At 44.8% G+C, this 13,535-nt stretch overlaps 1 protein-coding gene across 1 annotated transcript in view; it reads right to left on the bottom strand.

Moving 5' to 3' along the window:
* The window catches only part of FRMPD2 (FERM and PDZ domain containing 2), a gene marked incomplete at its 3' end in the record, with an annotated part of 98,401 nt that overhangs the window by 41,610 nt on the left and 43,256 nt on the right, over positions 1-13,535 (bottom strand). The window contains exons 11-14 of the mRNA XM_079900255.1: positions 13,254-13,404; positions 12,476-12,614; positions 7,087-7,242; positions 1,453-1,638 (exon numbers count right to left, since the gene is read on the bottom strand). Coding sequence (XP_079756381.1) covers positions 1,453-1,638; positions 7,087-7,242; positions 12,476-12,614; positions 13,254-13,404 — 632 coding nt within the window. The remainder of the gene's footprint in view (positions 1-1,452; positions 1,639-7,086; positions 7,243-12,475; positions 12,615-13,253; positions 13,405-13,535) is intronic.

Genomic DNA, 13,535 nt, shown 5'->3' with positions numbered 1-13,535 from the left:
CTGATGATATTCCAGCTTTAATCAAGAAATTGTCTATGGTCGTGGGGAAAATAAATATCTGTAAAAATTAAACCAACATAAATATAAAATACTTAAGGGGACTTAAATTTTATGGCTTCAAAAAATTCTATTTTTCAAAATTACTTTGTAGGTTGTCTGCATTTCTACAAATGTTTTAAAAGAAATTACACTGAGAATTTTGAACAATTAAATATGAGATAAAGAAAATAGGAAGTAATATAATAGTATTGAATAAATTCAATAATTAAAATTCTTCAAATAATCTTTCAGTGGAATTAAAGTTATTTGAGTCATTAAATTTCTGAAAAGTTCACAAAAATAAATATCAATTACTTTTAGATAATGTCAAAAATATTTGGGAAAAAGTCAGTTTCCTGATATTATAAAGGCCACTTTAATAAAATTATGCTCAATTATTATTTATTTTTAGATGTAAGCTTTTTTTCTAAGGAAAAACAATACTTTATTATGAAATTCTATCAAGAATCACACTTTAACAATTACATCAACTTCAACAGCCAAGATGGGAGAAACACAAGAAACACTGAGAAAATGAATAAAATTAATTATGTTCTGCTTAGGAAACTTTAACATTAGATAATGATAATGAAAACAAAAACCAAAGAATCAGATAATGAAAAAAAAATCTCATTAGTAGGAAAAATTTTAAAACCACAAGAGAAAATTCAATAGAAAGAAAAACTAAAATGTTTCCTGAGCCACAAGTCAAAGAACTTCATGTTTTATAATGAAATCATTGCTGAAGTTATGGGATACTGACCACAGGACAGGCGGGTAGATTAGCTACTGGAGCGTTCTCTGCTATGGGGACACACGTAATGTTTTTGATGTCAAATTTATTGTAACTGAATTCAAGAAAATGGTGTTCAAATGTTATTTCAAACATTGTACATTTAATAGGGTTGTTGTTTTGTTTTGTTTTGTTTAAATGGCTGACAAAGGTTTGCACACCTGTAGTCCATGGGAGACAGGCCAGATGCCTCGGTACAATGTGTGCAAAGGGAAAATTAAAATGCAAGGAAAATGTTTCAAAAGCATGCAGACTCCATTGCACCTACTATACACTCTCCTCCCCCATCTCCCACCCCCAACCTTGCTCTCAACATCAATAGATTCCCCAAATTAAAAGAACTTCACCCAGAGGGAAAGTGTAGTCCTTTAGGCCAATGGCTGCCCATGGGGGTGAGGGGGAACTAGCTGATGGATGGCAGAGAAGTAATGGCCTCGTGGGGACCCTCAAACCCCCTGGTAGACTTCTTCCAAATATGTAACAGTCATCAGAGTACAGGTTAGCTGACAGGCTGTGAGTTTATCTTCTTAGGAGAAGATCACCTGACCTATCGTTCTTTAAAGGGATAACAGATCAAAGAAAAATAAAGCATGGGTCATAACCAAATGAGTGACACTCACATAGGCCAAAATCTTTTCAATTTCTCTCCACTGAAACCGTGAAGTCGCAATTCTGCTGTTGTTTCTCACTTCGTACACTATGACCCCCTTGGCACAGAGCCCCAAGGCCATCTCTCCTCCTGGCCTTGTCTTCTCTGGGAGAACTTGGTAAACCAGCACACCATATTCCGGGAGCTGCTGAGTCACCTGGAATGAGAAAAAGGCCAATTAAGAAGAGACAGGCACATTGGTCTAAAATAATGGATTTCAAACCATTCCATGAAGAAAACACCTTCACGTACGTTCTGAAAAAAAAGAGTAGGATTGCCAGATAAGTTTAGGAAACACTGAACTAAACAGATCTCCTTACTATAGAATTCCTCCGTACCTCTAATATGATAGTGTTTTTCTATTTTATTAACCCAAGGAATCCTTTCCTAATGAAGTACCTTAAGACACTTGGAACACAGTTACTATGAAAATGGTACAAATAAATAGAGTAAAAATATTCTGAACAAAGTTATAGAATTCAGACTCTCTTGAATCATCTCAAAGTAAAGAATCCTTTTTCCCAAAGTCTACTGCAATACAATCTGGTACAATGCCTTCATTTTACAGATGGGAAAACTGAGGCCCAGGCACAGAAAGCAAACTTCCAAATGGTTAGCATCACTGTTAAAGCAAGATGAGCCATGAACATCCTGCAGAGAAAATGACCAATCACTGGCCCTTCTCACCATGTAACAGTGCTTTGGTGGGGTCCCCACAGCACAAGATCTGTCTTCAGTTTACCAGTTCAGGAGATGGAATTTTGTCAGGGGCATGAGGGTCAATCAGAGCTGGGAACTGCATCAGGCCAACCAAAGTCTTAAGAGGCCAGAGTATAAACCTAACACAAATGTTTTTATGTCTGAATGGTAATCATGTCTCTATTCTGGTCTCTACCATCTTCTTCTTCACCTGGAAGACTCCAGTTTTTACCAAACGGTTGATGCACCTCAGCTCACAGCAGGGACATTTTGCTCCAGGCATTTGAAACCCTCTCAGAAGGGTTTCACTGGTGAGATCTGGTATCTCATCTCTACCCCTGAGCAGAGGGCTCTATGTCCTGCCTCATCTCTCTCATCGCCAGGTGGGGTCACAAAAGTGAGGACAAATTATGGCTTTTGAGAGCTCCTTTCTCAAGCTCTTTGCTGACCTTTCTCCTTCTGCTGGTAAGTAATCTGTGCAGATAGGTTACACTGCCTACGAAGCCTACAGCTCTTCACATGATCTTGATTGCCTTTCTGGACCCTGAACCTCCCCGCTTTGTTTAACTTTGGAGAGACCCTCTCATTGTCACTATCATCATCGTCATCATCATCATCCAAAACAATATTTGTTGGACATTGGTGCTGAAGTATCCAATGGCCAGACCAGGCATGTACTTAAAGTATGACAAAGCAGGACCATCCCAAAACAATTAGGTAAATTCTTTTAAAGAATTTGATGTGATACAACAAAGGAAACCATAAACAAGATGAAAAGACAACCCTCAGAACGGGAGAAAGTATTTGCAAATGAAGCATCTGACAAAGGATTAATCTCCAAATTTTGCAAGCAGCTCATGCAGCTCAATATCAAAAATACAAACAACCCAATCCAAAAATGAGTAGAAGACCTAAATAGACATTTCTCCAAAGAAGATATACAGAGTGCCAACACACACATGAAAGAATGCTCAACATCATTAATCATTAGAGAAATGCAAATCAAAACTACAATGAGATATCATCTCACACCAGTCAGAATGGCCATCATCAAAAAATCTAGAAACAGGGCTTCCCTGGTGGCGTAGTGGTTGAGAGTGCGCCTGCTGATGCAGGGGATGCGGGTTCGTGCCCCGGTCCGGGAAGATCCCACATGCTGCGGAGCGGCTGGGCCCGTGAGCCATGGCCGCTTAGCCTGCGTGTCCGGAGCCTGTGCTCCGCAACAGGAGAGGCCACAGCAGTGAGAGGCCCACGTACTACCAAAAAAATAAAAAAATAAAAATAAATCTAGAAACAATAAATGCTGGAGAGGGTGTGGAGAAAAGGGAACACTCTTGCACTGCTGGTGGGAATGTGAATTGGTACAGCCACTATGGAGAACAGTATGGAGGTTCCTAAAAAAACTACAAATAGAACTACCATACGACCCAGCAATCCCACTACTGGGCATATACCCTGAGAAAACCATAATTCAAAAAGAGTCATGTACCACAATGTTCATTGCAGCTCTATTTACAATAGCCAGGACATGGAAGCAACCTAAGTGTCCATCAACAGATGAATTGATAAAGAAGATGTGACACATATATACAATGGAATATTATTCAGCCATAAAAAGAAATGAAATTGAGTTATTTGTAGTGAGATGGATGGACCTAGAGTCTGTCATACAGAGTGAAGTAATTCAGAAAGAGGAAAACAAATACCGTATGCTAACACATATATATGGAATCTAAAAAAAAAAAAAAATGGCCATGAAGAACCTAGGGGCAAGACAGGAATAAAGATACAGACTTACTAGAGAATGGACTTGAGGATATGGGGAGGGGGAAGGGCAAGCTGGGACAAAGTGAGAGAGTAGCATGGACATATATACACTACCAAACGTAAAATAGATAGCTAGTGGGAAGCAGCTGCATAGCACAGGGAGATCAGCTCAGTGCTTTGTGACCACCTAGAGGGGTGGGATAGGGAGGGTGGGAGGGAGGGAGATGCAAGAAGGAAGAGATATGGGGATACATGTATATGTATAACTGATTCACTTTGTTATAAAGCAGAAACTAACACACCATTGTAAAGCAATTATACTCCAATAAAGATGTTTAAAAAAAAAGAATTTGATGTGATAGTTCAAAAAAAAAATTAAACCATTAAAATCGTCATCATCAGAATAGAGATGCCTTTGTTAGAGTTGCTTACATTTTTTAAATTGTTTAGTATTTATTTTAATTTTTAATTTTTTAATTATATAGAGAGGGATATGATACTGAAGTACTTGGAGCCACAAAATTCTTAAAATGGTAAAGTGCCATTCTGTAATGGAGCAGGACCCTGTGGGGCCTTCCTGGGATAGACACACACACAGACCCCACCATGTCTTCCGCCTGCCTCTTGATTGTAGAAAAACTTTAGCTTCCTAGTCCTTCCCCGAGTTCCAAAGAATAAATTTAATCAGACAAGTGAGAAAACAAAGGAAAACAGTCAAGCAAGACAATTTAATAAGAGCCATTAAACAAAGTTAAGAACGTGTAATTCCTCCTCAAAGGCTATAGATAATATTCTGAGCCATATCTTTTGAGCTGTTTTGCAGATACTAAAACCCCCACCAGGAGGAAGAAGTTAACTGTATGCTGATCACCACCAGCATGTAGACCCCCAGACTGGTTGGAACCAGAAGGTTGATGATGTTGACTCCCAATTACCTCACTGCCAACCAATCAAAAGAATGTCCCTGAGTTGATCACACATCCCACAGCCCTCTCCCTCACCCTGTCTTTAAAAACCTTTCCCTGAAAGCCATCAGAGAGTTTGGGTCTTTTGAGCATGAGCTGCCCATTCTCCTTGTTTGGCACCTGCAATAAATGCTGCACTTTCATTCACCACAGCCAGGTGTCCGTAGATTGGCCTTACTGTGCATGGGTGAGAGGACCAAGTTCAGTTCAGTAACAATTCTAAACATTTCTCATGCATTTATTTCATTTAATCTTCACAGTAATCATAAGAGATAGGTGTAGCCTTGAAACTGGTAAGATCGCATACAAATCAAATCTATTTAGTGTTTTCCATCAAAGACTAAAAAAGAAAGTTTAGAGATTACCATACTAAGTGAAGTAACTCAGAGAAAGACAAATATGATACTATATCACTTACATGTGGAATCTAAAAAATAGTACAAATGAACTTATTTACAAAACAGAAACAAACTCACAGACATAGAAACAAACTTATGATTACCAAAGGGGAAAGCAGTGGGCGGTGGTGGGGGTAGATAAATTAGGACTATGGGATTAACAGATACACACTACTATATATAAAATAGAAAAACAGCAAGGATTGACTGTATAGCACAGGGAACTATATTCAATATGTTGTAATAACCTATAATGGAAAAGAATCAGAAAAAATATATATCAATATATGTATATAACTAAATCACTTTGCTGTACACCTGAAACTAACGCAATATTGCAAATCAACTATAGTTCGGTTAAAAAACAAAGATACGCCCTAAAAAATTTCCGCATTTTTGCTTACGAGATGGTGGCTTCCTTTACAACCACTTGTCATCCTTCAACCAGAGGAAGGAGGGACACAGTGAGCCCAGCACACTAAGCCAGGGCCTGGGCAGAGGCGGGCCAGGCATCGTCTGCGTGCAGGAGCCTCTGCAGACCTGAGTCCTTAGTCTCTCTGCTGGTTCTATGGTCCTGTGGCCACTTTCCATCAGATGTGTGCTGATGGCTTTGAAGTCCCCACTTGTCTCTCATCAAGGGAATGCTGCATCCCCTTCACAAGGAACGCGCATGAAGGCTGGATAATGGAAGACAGTGAGCGCTTTTCTCCAGGGCTTCTCAAATGAGATGCTTGAGGGATTACACTGTGCTAGGCGTTGCAGACAATTCCAAGTGACTGACCAAAAAAAAAATGGACAGACCTCACCTTGGCAGTTCTGCTTTCAAATGACTGTCTCTATCAAAGGCAAGAAAACACAGAATATTTCTACCTGCTTCAGGAGACTTTTGTACAAAGAAATGTATAAATCCTGGAGTTTCCTTTTGAAACTGATCCCCAGATCTAAAGGCCCCACCAGGCACATAACCCTGGGGAAGCTGGGGGCCTCCTCCCGCGTACCCCCGAGCTCTACCTGCACAGGCAGAGTGGCAATTCCCTCCTACCCTGAAGTAAAGTAACTGGTACTGTTATTGTTCTCATTGGGCAGTTATCACAGTGTTGCATGCCTCTGGGTACCCATCTGTCCTCCCTACAAGACTTGGGACTCCCTGGGGGCAGGAAGCATGTCCTTTCTGTCTCTGTTTGCTACTGTGCTTGGTCCACTGCAGGTGTAAGTTGTGGAGTGAGCAAAAGCTATTCATCAGAGGCTCTGTGTGCCCACAAACATAAGGGACTGAAAAATCACTGCTTTTGCTAAAGGGCCAAAGAAAGAGTAGACCAGAGCTGCACCCATATGTATGGACCACACCACCCATGCTGTGCTGAGAACAGTTGCCCGGAAGGCTACAAACCTGAAGTCTTCCAATGGCTTTGCTTTTGGCTCGCACTCAAGTTTTTTACTTCAGTTGTCAGAAATGTCTCTATGAGAAATGTGGTCTCCTCCCACTCACCGAATAGCGACTGTGAGCTCCAAGATTGAAGAAAGGTCCTGCCATAACCACCCCAGCCCAATAAATCTTACCCATTTTGGGGGATCATTTCCAATGCCGTCTGCTTCCAAAAGTCTCTCCTTGCCCCACAGGGCGATGTAGCTTCCTTCCTCCCAAAGGCTCAAGTCCCTTGGTCATACTTCCTTGTGGGTCTGAGCACATCCAGCCCCAGAGAAATCTCTGGAGGGGATTGCCGACTATGTGCCCTTGAACACCGATACACCCTCTCAAGAGTCCAAAGGCCTCACCCTCAAGAATTCCAGCTCCGCATCCTCTCCCCAGAGCGCAGGACTTAAACGGTGCAGCTCTGAGACTTCGACTTGGACCCGGAGAGCCGTCATCCTCTCAATCAGACTTGCGGGGATGTAATCTTCAACTCGAAAGTAGGCTTTACTCTCTACCTGCTGGAAAGATGCAGAAGAAAAGAGGTGCCACAAGACGCCTTCTATGGGAATCTGAGCAGGACAGGAGCCTGTCTGCTCCTTTAAAGTGCCCACCGGGATATCATTTTCTACCATATTAGAGATTGGGCCAAACCATGTGACAGGAACAGAAGGGAGCGAGGAAAGAAGCCACCTGTTTTTGAGCCCCTTCTGTATGCCACGTGGTGCCCAGAACACATTAGCTTTCTGTCCTCACGGGAATCCTGTGAGGACAGTATTATTATTGTCATTGCTAAGATGCACAAAATGAACAAGAAAGGAAGTCATTCAACAGGGCCAAGGTCACACCACTTGTAAGTGACAGAAAGAAGATTTCATCCCCCAAAGCCCTCACACATTCCACAATGCCACTCCACTTCCCAAAAGGCACAGCGAAACCATGGCCCTAAAGCTTTGTTTCTATGTATTCATTTAGCGCTTCTGTCTGCGTGTGCTACCAGTACACTGTCCCCTCTCACAAGGGAGGTCTTAGCTGTGGCACCATCTCTCCACAGGTGATCAAGAAGTTGTCCCCTGAACAAGAGAAGATCTGACACCCACACCCTGCCCCAGGCCAGAGCCTACATCAAGTCTACTCTTCTGGGAACCTGAGGCTGCAGCCCACCAGGAGTTGCAGGAAGATCTTCATGACTCAGCATCACTTTGCTGTCTGATGCTAGGTTCCCTGGTACAGACTCCGGGGCAGAGAGGGGTAGGCAGCTGGAGGCGTGGTCTCAGGGTTCACTGTAAGGAATGAGGAAAGTAGAGCTTGGCAGATGGAGAAGCTGACCCTTCCCTGGTATTCCTGAATCAGGCCATCCTAGTCTCAGGAAGCCCCTCGCAGTCTAATCTTGGGCAAGACAGGTCCCCACAGCTGAGGACAACTGCCCATGAGGGAGGCGGCTGGGAGCCGAGAGCACCTGGCCTTCTTGGGGCTGGGATTGGGCAAGTCAGTCTGATGAGGGGGTCTGAAGGGAGCAGCACAGCATCCACTACACCCCATGCCCCTGGTGTGGCACAGGAGTCCCCATGTAGCTGTGGACTGAGAATCCTCCAGCCGAGGGCTGGCCCATGCCAGTTCTGAGCTCAGCTCAGAGACGCAAAGGGAAAGAAATTGCTCAGCAATCCAGTGCATAAAAAAGCATTCAGAATGCTATCAGGGTGGCCAAAATCTAGAACACGGACAACACCAAATGCTGACAAAGATGTAGAGTAACAGGAACTTGCATTCATTACTGGTGGGAACGCACGATGGTTCAGCCACTTTTGGAAGACAGTTCTTCAATTTCTTATGAAACTAAACATACTTTTACCATATGACCCAGCAATCGCTGATATCCTTGGTATGTACCCAAAGGAGTTGGAACTGTACGTCCACACAGAAACCTGCACGTGGATGTTTACAGCAGCTCTATTCATAGTTGCCAAAACTTGGGAGCAAAAGAGGTCCGTCAGTAGGTGAATGAATAAATAAACTCTGGTACATGCAGACAATGGAACATTATTCAGCACTAAAAGGAAATGAGCTATCAAGTTGAAAAGACATGGAGGAAACATAAATACATATCATTAAGTGAAATAAGCCATTTTGAAAAGGCTGGATGATTCTGACCTTATGACATTCTGGAAAAGGCAACACTATGGAGACAATAAAAAGATTGGTGGTCGCCAGGGGTTGGGTGGAGAAAGAGAGACGAACAGGTGGAGCACAGAGGATTTTTAAGGCAGTGAAACTACTCTGTATGATACTATGATAGTGGGTATGTGTCATTATAAATTTGTCCAAACCCATAGAAGGTAAAACACCAAGAGCAAACCCTAAAAGTAACTGTGAACTCTGGGGGACAACAATATGTCCGTGTGGGTTCATCAGTTGCAGCAAATGTACCACCCTGGTGGAGGACGTTGATCGTGGGGGAAGCTATGTATGTGGCGGCAAAAGGGTATCTAGGAAACCTCTGCACTTGCCACTCAATTTTGCTTTGAGACTCAAACTGCTCTAAAACAAGTCTACTAAGCTTTTTTGTAAGTATGTAGGACCTTTGACCCGGCATCGCAGTGCTAGGACTATGTCCTAGAGAGGTCAACCTGAAACTAAAACAACTCCAGCACGAACATTTATTTCTATGTCATTTAGGTTAAAAAGAAAGATCAGAAGCAACTGGAACAATAATAATAGTAGTTATTACCACTCACACGGCGCCTCTAGGTGATGCCTACCAGTGAGAGAACAAATAAGTAAACAAAGGTCCAGCCCTGCTGAGGCATACCGCATGGCTATCCCAAAAGCTCATTAGGAAAGCCAGGGGAAGACATACCAAGGAGTGAGAAAGCAGAATGCAAATCGAAAGTGGCAACGTTTACAACTGCATAAAATCCCTGCGTGTGGTCAAAGGCTGGAAGAGAATGCACCCAGAGGAAAGTTGTTCTACAGTAATGATGTGATTAAGGAGATTTATTTTTGTACCAAATTGTCTTTGTCTCCCTTTTTAAAATGCAAATGTAATCATGTTACTTCCTGCTTAGAATTCATCAGTGGCTCCCAATCTTTCACTACAGTGGTTTCTAAATCATGGGTTTTTTTTTTTTCCAGCACCAGAACCATTTATCAAACAAAATAACCACCCCTTAGGAGGGCACACGAAGTTTCTCCTGGATCTGACTGGCAGTGCCACCCAGCCTCGCAGCCCGGTAGCTAAGGTTGCCGTCAAATCCCTGCAGAGCTGGACGGGACAGCCTCCTCCTCCTGCCCACTCAGTGACCCAGACACAGGGAGGGGCTCTCCCCTCTGAGACCCCCTAATGCCCTTTGATGTGCCCACCGCAGTGCCTGGCACATAGTGAAACGAGGCCCTAGAAGTGAGTCCTGGCTGTGCTTTCACTATCTTACCTAACCTCACAGAGGTGCAATTCTTCTATAATGCAGATAGAAATAACACCAGCTTTGCAGGGTTGACACGGGCTTAGATGATGCAAGCATGGAGGAGGCCCTCCATAAATTAGGGCTGAGCGAGTGGCTGCACAAATGAATGAGTGTGTGTAATCTGTTGCCTTTAAACACACACACACACACACACACACACACACACACACACACAGAGAGAGAGAGAGAGAGAGAGAGAGAGAGAGAGAGAGAGAGAGAAAGGGAAAAAGTCTGCCTTTGGAGGCCACACAGGGGCAGCAGAGAACATCTTGGAACCACACTGGTCCCCAGAGCAGCTGGAGAGGTTGAGGATAGGCAGGATCTGGGGAAGAAGCTGGAGGTGAAGGATGAGATTGGGCTGAGGCAGCAGCTAGGTGAGGCCAGTCAGAAACTGGGCAGGCCAAAGGCGCAGGGGGTTGCCAGAACTGGGCGCCTAGAGTCAGGTCTGGGCCCCTGGAGCCTCGGGGCAAGTGATCCCATAAGAAAAGTCTGGGCCTGTGTGTTCCCAGCTGCCTTCAGTGGATCTGGCCCACAGTTTCCACCAACTATCAGCCCTAGAGTTAGGGTCTCGGGTTACACAGCGTATCTGAATCCATAGACTGAAAGTTAGTCTTTGTTTTGTTTTACAGCAGAGCACTCCTGATTCTGGGGTAGGGGAAGGGAAGCTTGCAAACAGCAGTTGCTACATGCCGGGCCACATACGTACGTCACCACCTTCCACCCTTACAGCAGCTTTGACCTACTACTATTTCCATTTTTCAGGTGAAAAGGCCGAGACTCAGAGAGACAACGTGCCCAAGGCCACTTAGCTACTTAACAAAAGAGTCAGGGCTTGGACCTGGTTTCTGTCTGACCCCAAAACTCAGGCCCACTCCTTTGCTCCATAGAGCCTACTAAGGGCAGCCCAACGTTCTGCCCCTGGAGGCCGCCCTCCCTACCCCCCCAATCTGCACCCCCCCCGTCCAAATGAGCCGCACACAGGTCTGGACAAGATACTGCAGCTAGGACGGTGACTGATTCACCGGGGCACCCCTGGCTGACAGCACCATCCATGAGCCTGGGCCCCTCTCCTCCCGAGACCCCCCGCCCCCCAAGTAGCAGTACAAGGGCAGGAGGGAGCTGGCCTAGGCACGGTTAGGACCCCAGCTCTGGGGACTGAGGAGACAGGAAGGAGCTCCAGTATAAGCAGTGACAGGCCTGCAGGCTTGTCAAAGGGGCAGGGAGGGGTTCCGGGGGCCAGGCCAGCCCTGGGAGACTGCCCACCCAGGCCAGGGGGGGAGGGTGGTGCCCGGAGGAGAAAGTGAAGTCTCAGTCCTTGTGGACTGAAGTGGGAGCAGGGAAGGGAGGGTCAGAAGGACAGGGTGTTGGGAACTGAGCTACGTTTCCCTGACAAGCAAGCTGCGGACTCCCCTGATGGATGACTTTTATCCACAGTCTTATCCAGCCAGGAGCCTGTACTCCATTCATCCATCCACTCCTTAGACCAATACTCTTGAGCAAACGGCCTGTGTTTGAGACACTGCTTTGGTGCTGGGGAAATGGCAGAACAAAACACACAAAACCTTTACCCTCTGGTGGATCCCATTCTAATGGAGAGACCTACAGTAAGACCGATGAGGAAATGGATACACCATGCTGGGTGGTGAAAAACGCGAGGGGATGAAGAAGGACTTAGAAGGTTCCAGACGTGGTGGCACCTTCTGAAGATGTGCTGGGAGGAAAGCAAAATGATACTGGTGTAGTCTGAAACGTATTTTTCGAACTGCAACCTGCAATCCATTAGTGAGCTGTGAAATCAATCTTGTGGTTCATAGCCTGCATTTATAAATTAACTAGAATAGAATAGGAAAGACCAATGTGTATCACATATAGAAAGGGTGCATCTGATTTCCTAAACTTTCGCCTCAATTCTGTTACATGGACACATGTGTACAGGTTGGGTGGTAAATGTCTGTCATTTTTTATCAGGGGTTATGGCACAAACCATTTGAAACCAGTGATTATAAGAACGCAGTAAATTAGTAAATTACTGTTTTTAGGCAAGACCTTAGATTAGAACTACATTGCAATGTATAAACTTGATCTGTTGACCTTTGTATCCCCCAGAGTCTAGCAAAGAACACTTGATGGTTGTTTGTTGGATGAATGGATGGAGGGATGCAGTTTACCCCAATCTCAGCAGCTGATAGGTGCTAAAAACACAGGCTCAGTCTTCACATTTCTAACTGTTCCCCCCGTCCCATAATTGCTTCTCCAGTGACCCCACCCAAGGGACCCCAGTCTCTACCCCTACCTCCTCTGGGTAACTGCCAAACTCAGCCTGCAGGGCGAGGACCCCCAGCTGCAGCAGCATCTCGTCATTGCAGTACAGCTTCTCCTCCAGGATGTCTCTCCGAAGCTGCAGGTAAAATTGGTGCCTTGTCCAACTGTGCCTGGGAAAGAGATGCAGGAATAAAGGTCACTGGAATGCTGAGGGCGAGGGAGACCACTAAAGCCTGGGAAGCAGGAAAAGGAGAGAAGATGAGATACAAGTCAATAGAACCCAGAGGGCAATGCCAGTAAGACAAAGGCGGTCTCCTTCATCCACACCATGCTTCCTGTTACTCATTGAGGTCTACTCTGTGCCAGTCATTTCCCACAACCATGGAGATGTTTGTTCCTGTGGTTCAAGTGAGAAAACTGATGTTCAGTGAGATGGTGTTTCTAGTAAGCAAAGGAATAGAGACAGTGATCCAACCCCAAACCGGTGACCCTTTCCTCGAACCCTCATCACTGGGCTGCTGGGAGGCGGGACATGTTGGGGCCAGGGGAGAGAGAACTTGACCTTGACCAGCATATGTTTGAAACAAAAGGGTAAGTTCTCATTTTGACCAGGGCCTGTCCCCAAATACTGACTTTTCCCCCTTTTCTGTCATATTGGAATCCAATCAACAGAAGATCAGCCACAGTAACTGTTGTTATTTATACGCACATTAGTTTGCCAAGCACTTGCCTAGACCCATTATCTCTAATGTCAGCCTGGATGTACATAAACACCTTAAGGAACAAACAAAGAAGTGTGCAGCACTCACTGGAGCAGCCCATAGTGACTGACAAAGAACTTTATTCTCAGAAAGAGCGTGAAGGTATCCGGGGAGCTCTTCTTCTGGGGCTGCTCACTCCAGCCTTCGGGGGCTATTTTGCACACCCTGGTTTCAGCGTCCAGGAAAAAGAACTCTTTGCCTGAAATGGAAGTAGACAGTATTTAGAGGGAAAAGCAGTCGGTGAGGCACCACCCCTCAGACTCACAGCCCTGAGCTCTGCCCAGAGGGTCAGACAGGAGCCAATTGAGTACAGGAGAGAACAGGAAGCAA

This window comes from Stenella coeruleoalba, assembly GCF_951394435.1.
Source record: "Stenella coeruleoalba genome assembly, chromosome: 16".
NCBI lineage: Eukaryota > Metazoa > Chordata > Mammalia > Artiodactyla > Delphinidae > Stenella > Stenella coeruleoalba.
Note: the sequence above shows the minus strand (reverse complement) of the source record. Positions and strands in the feature narration are given on the sequence as shown.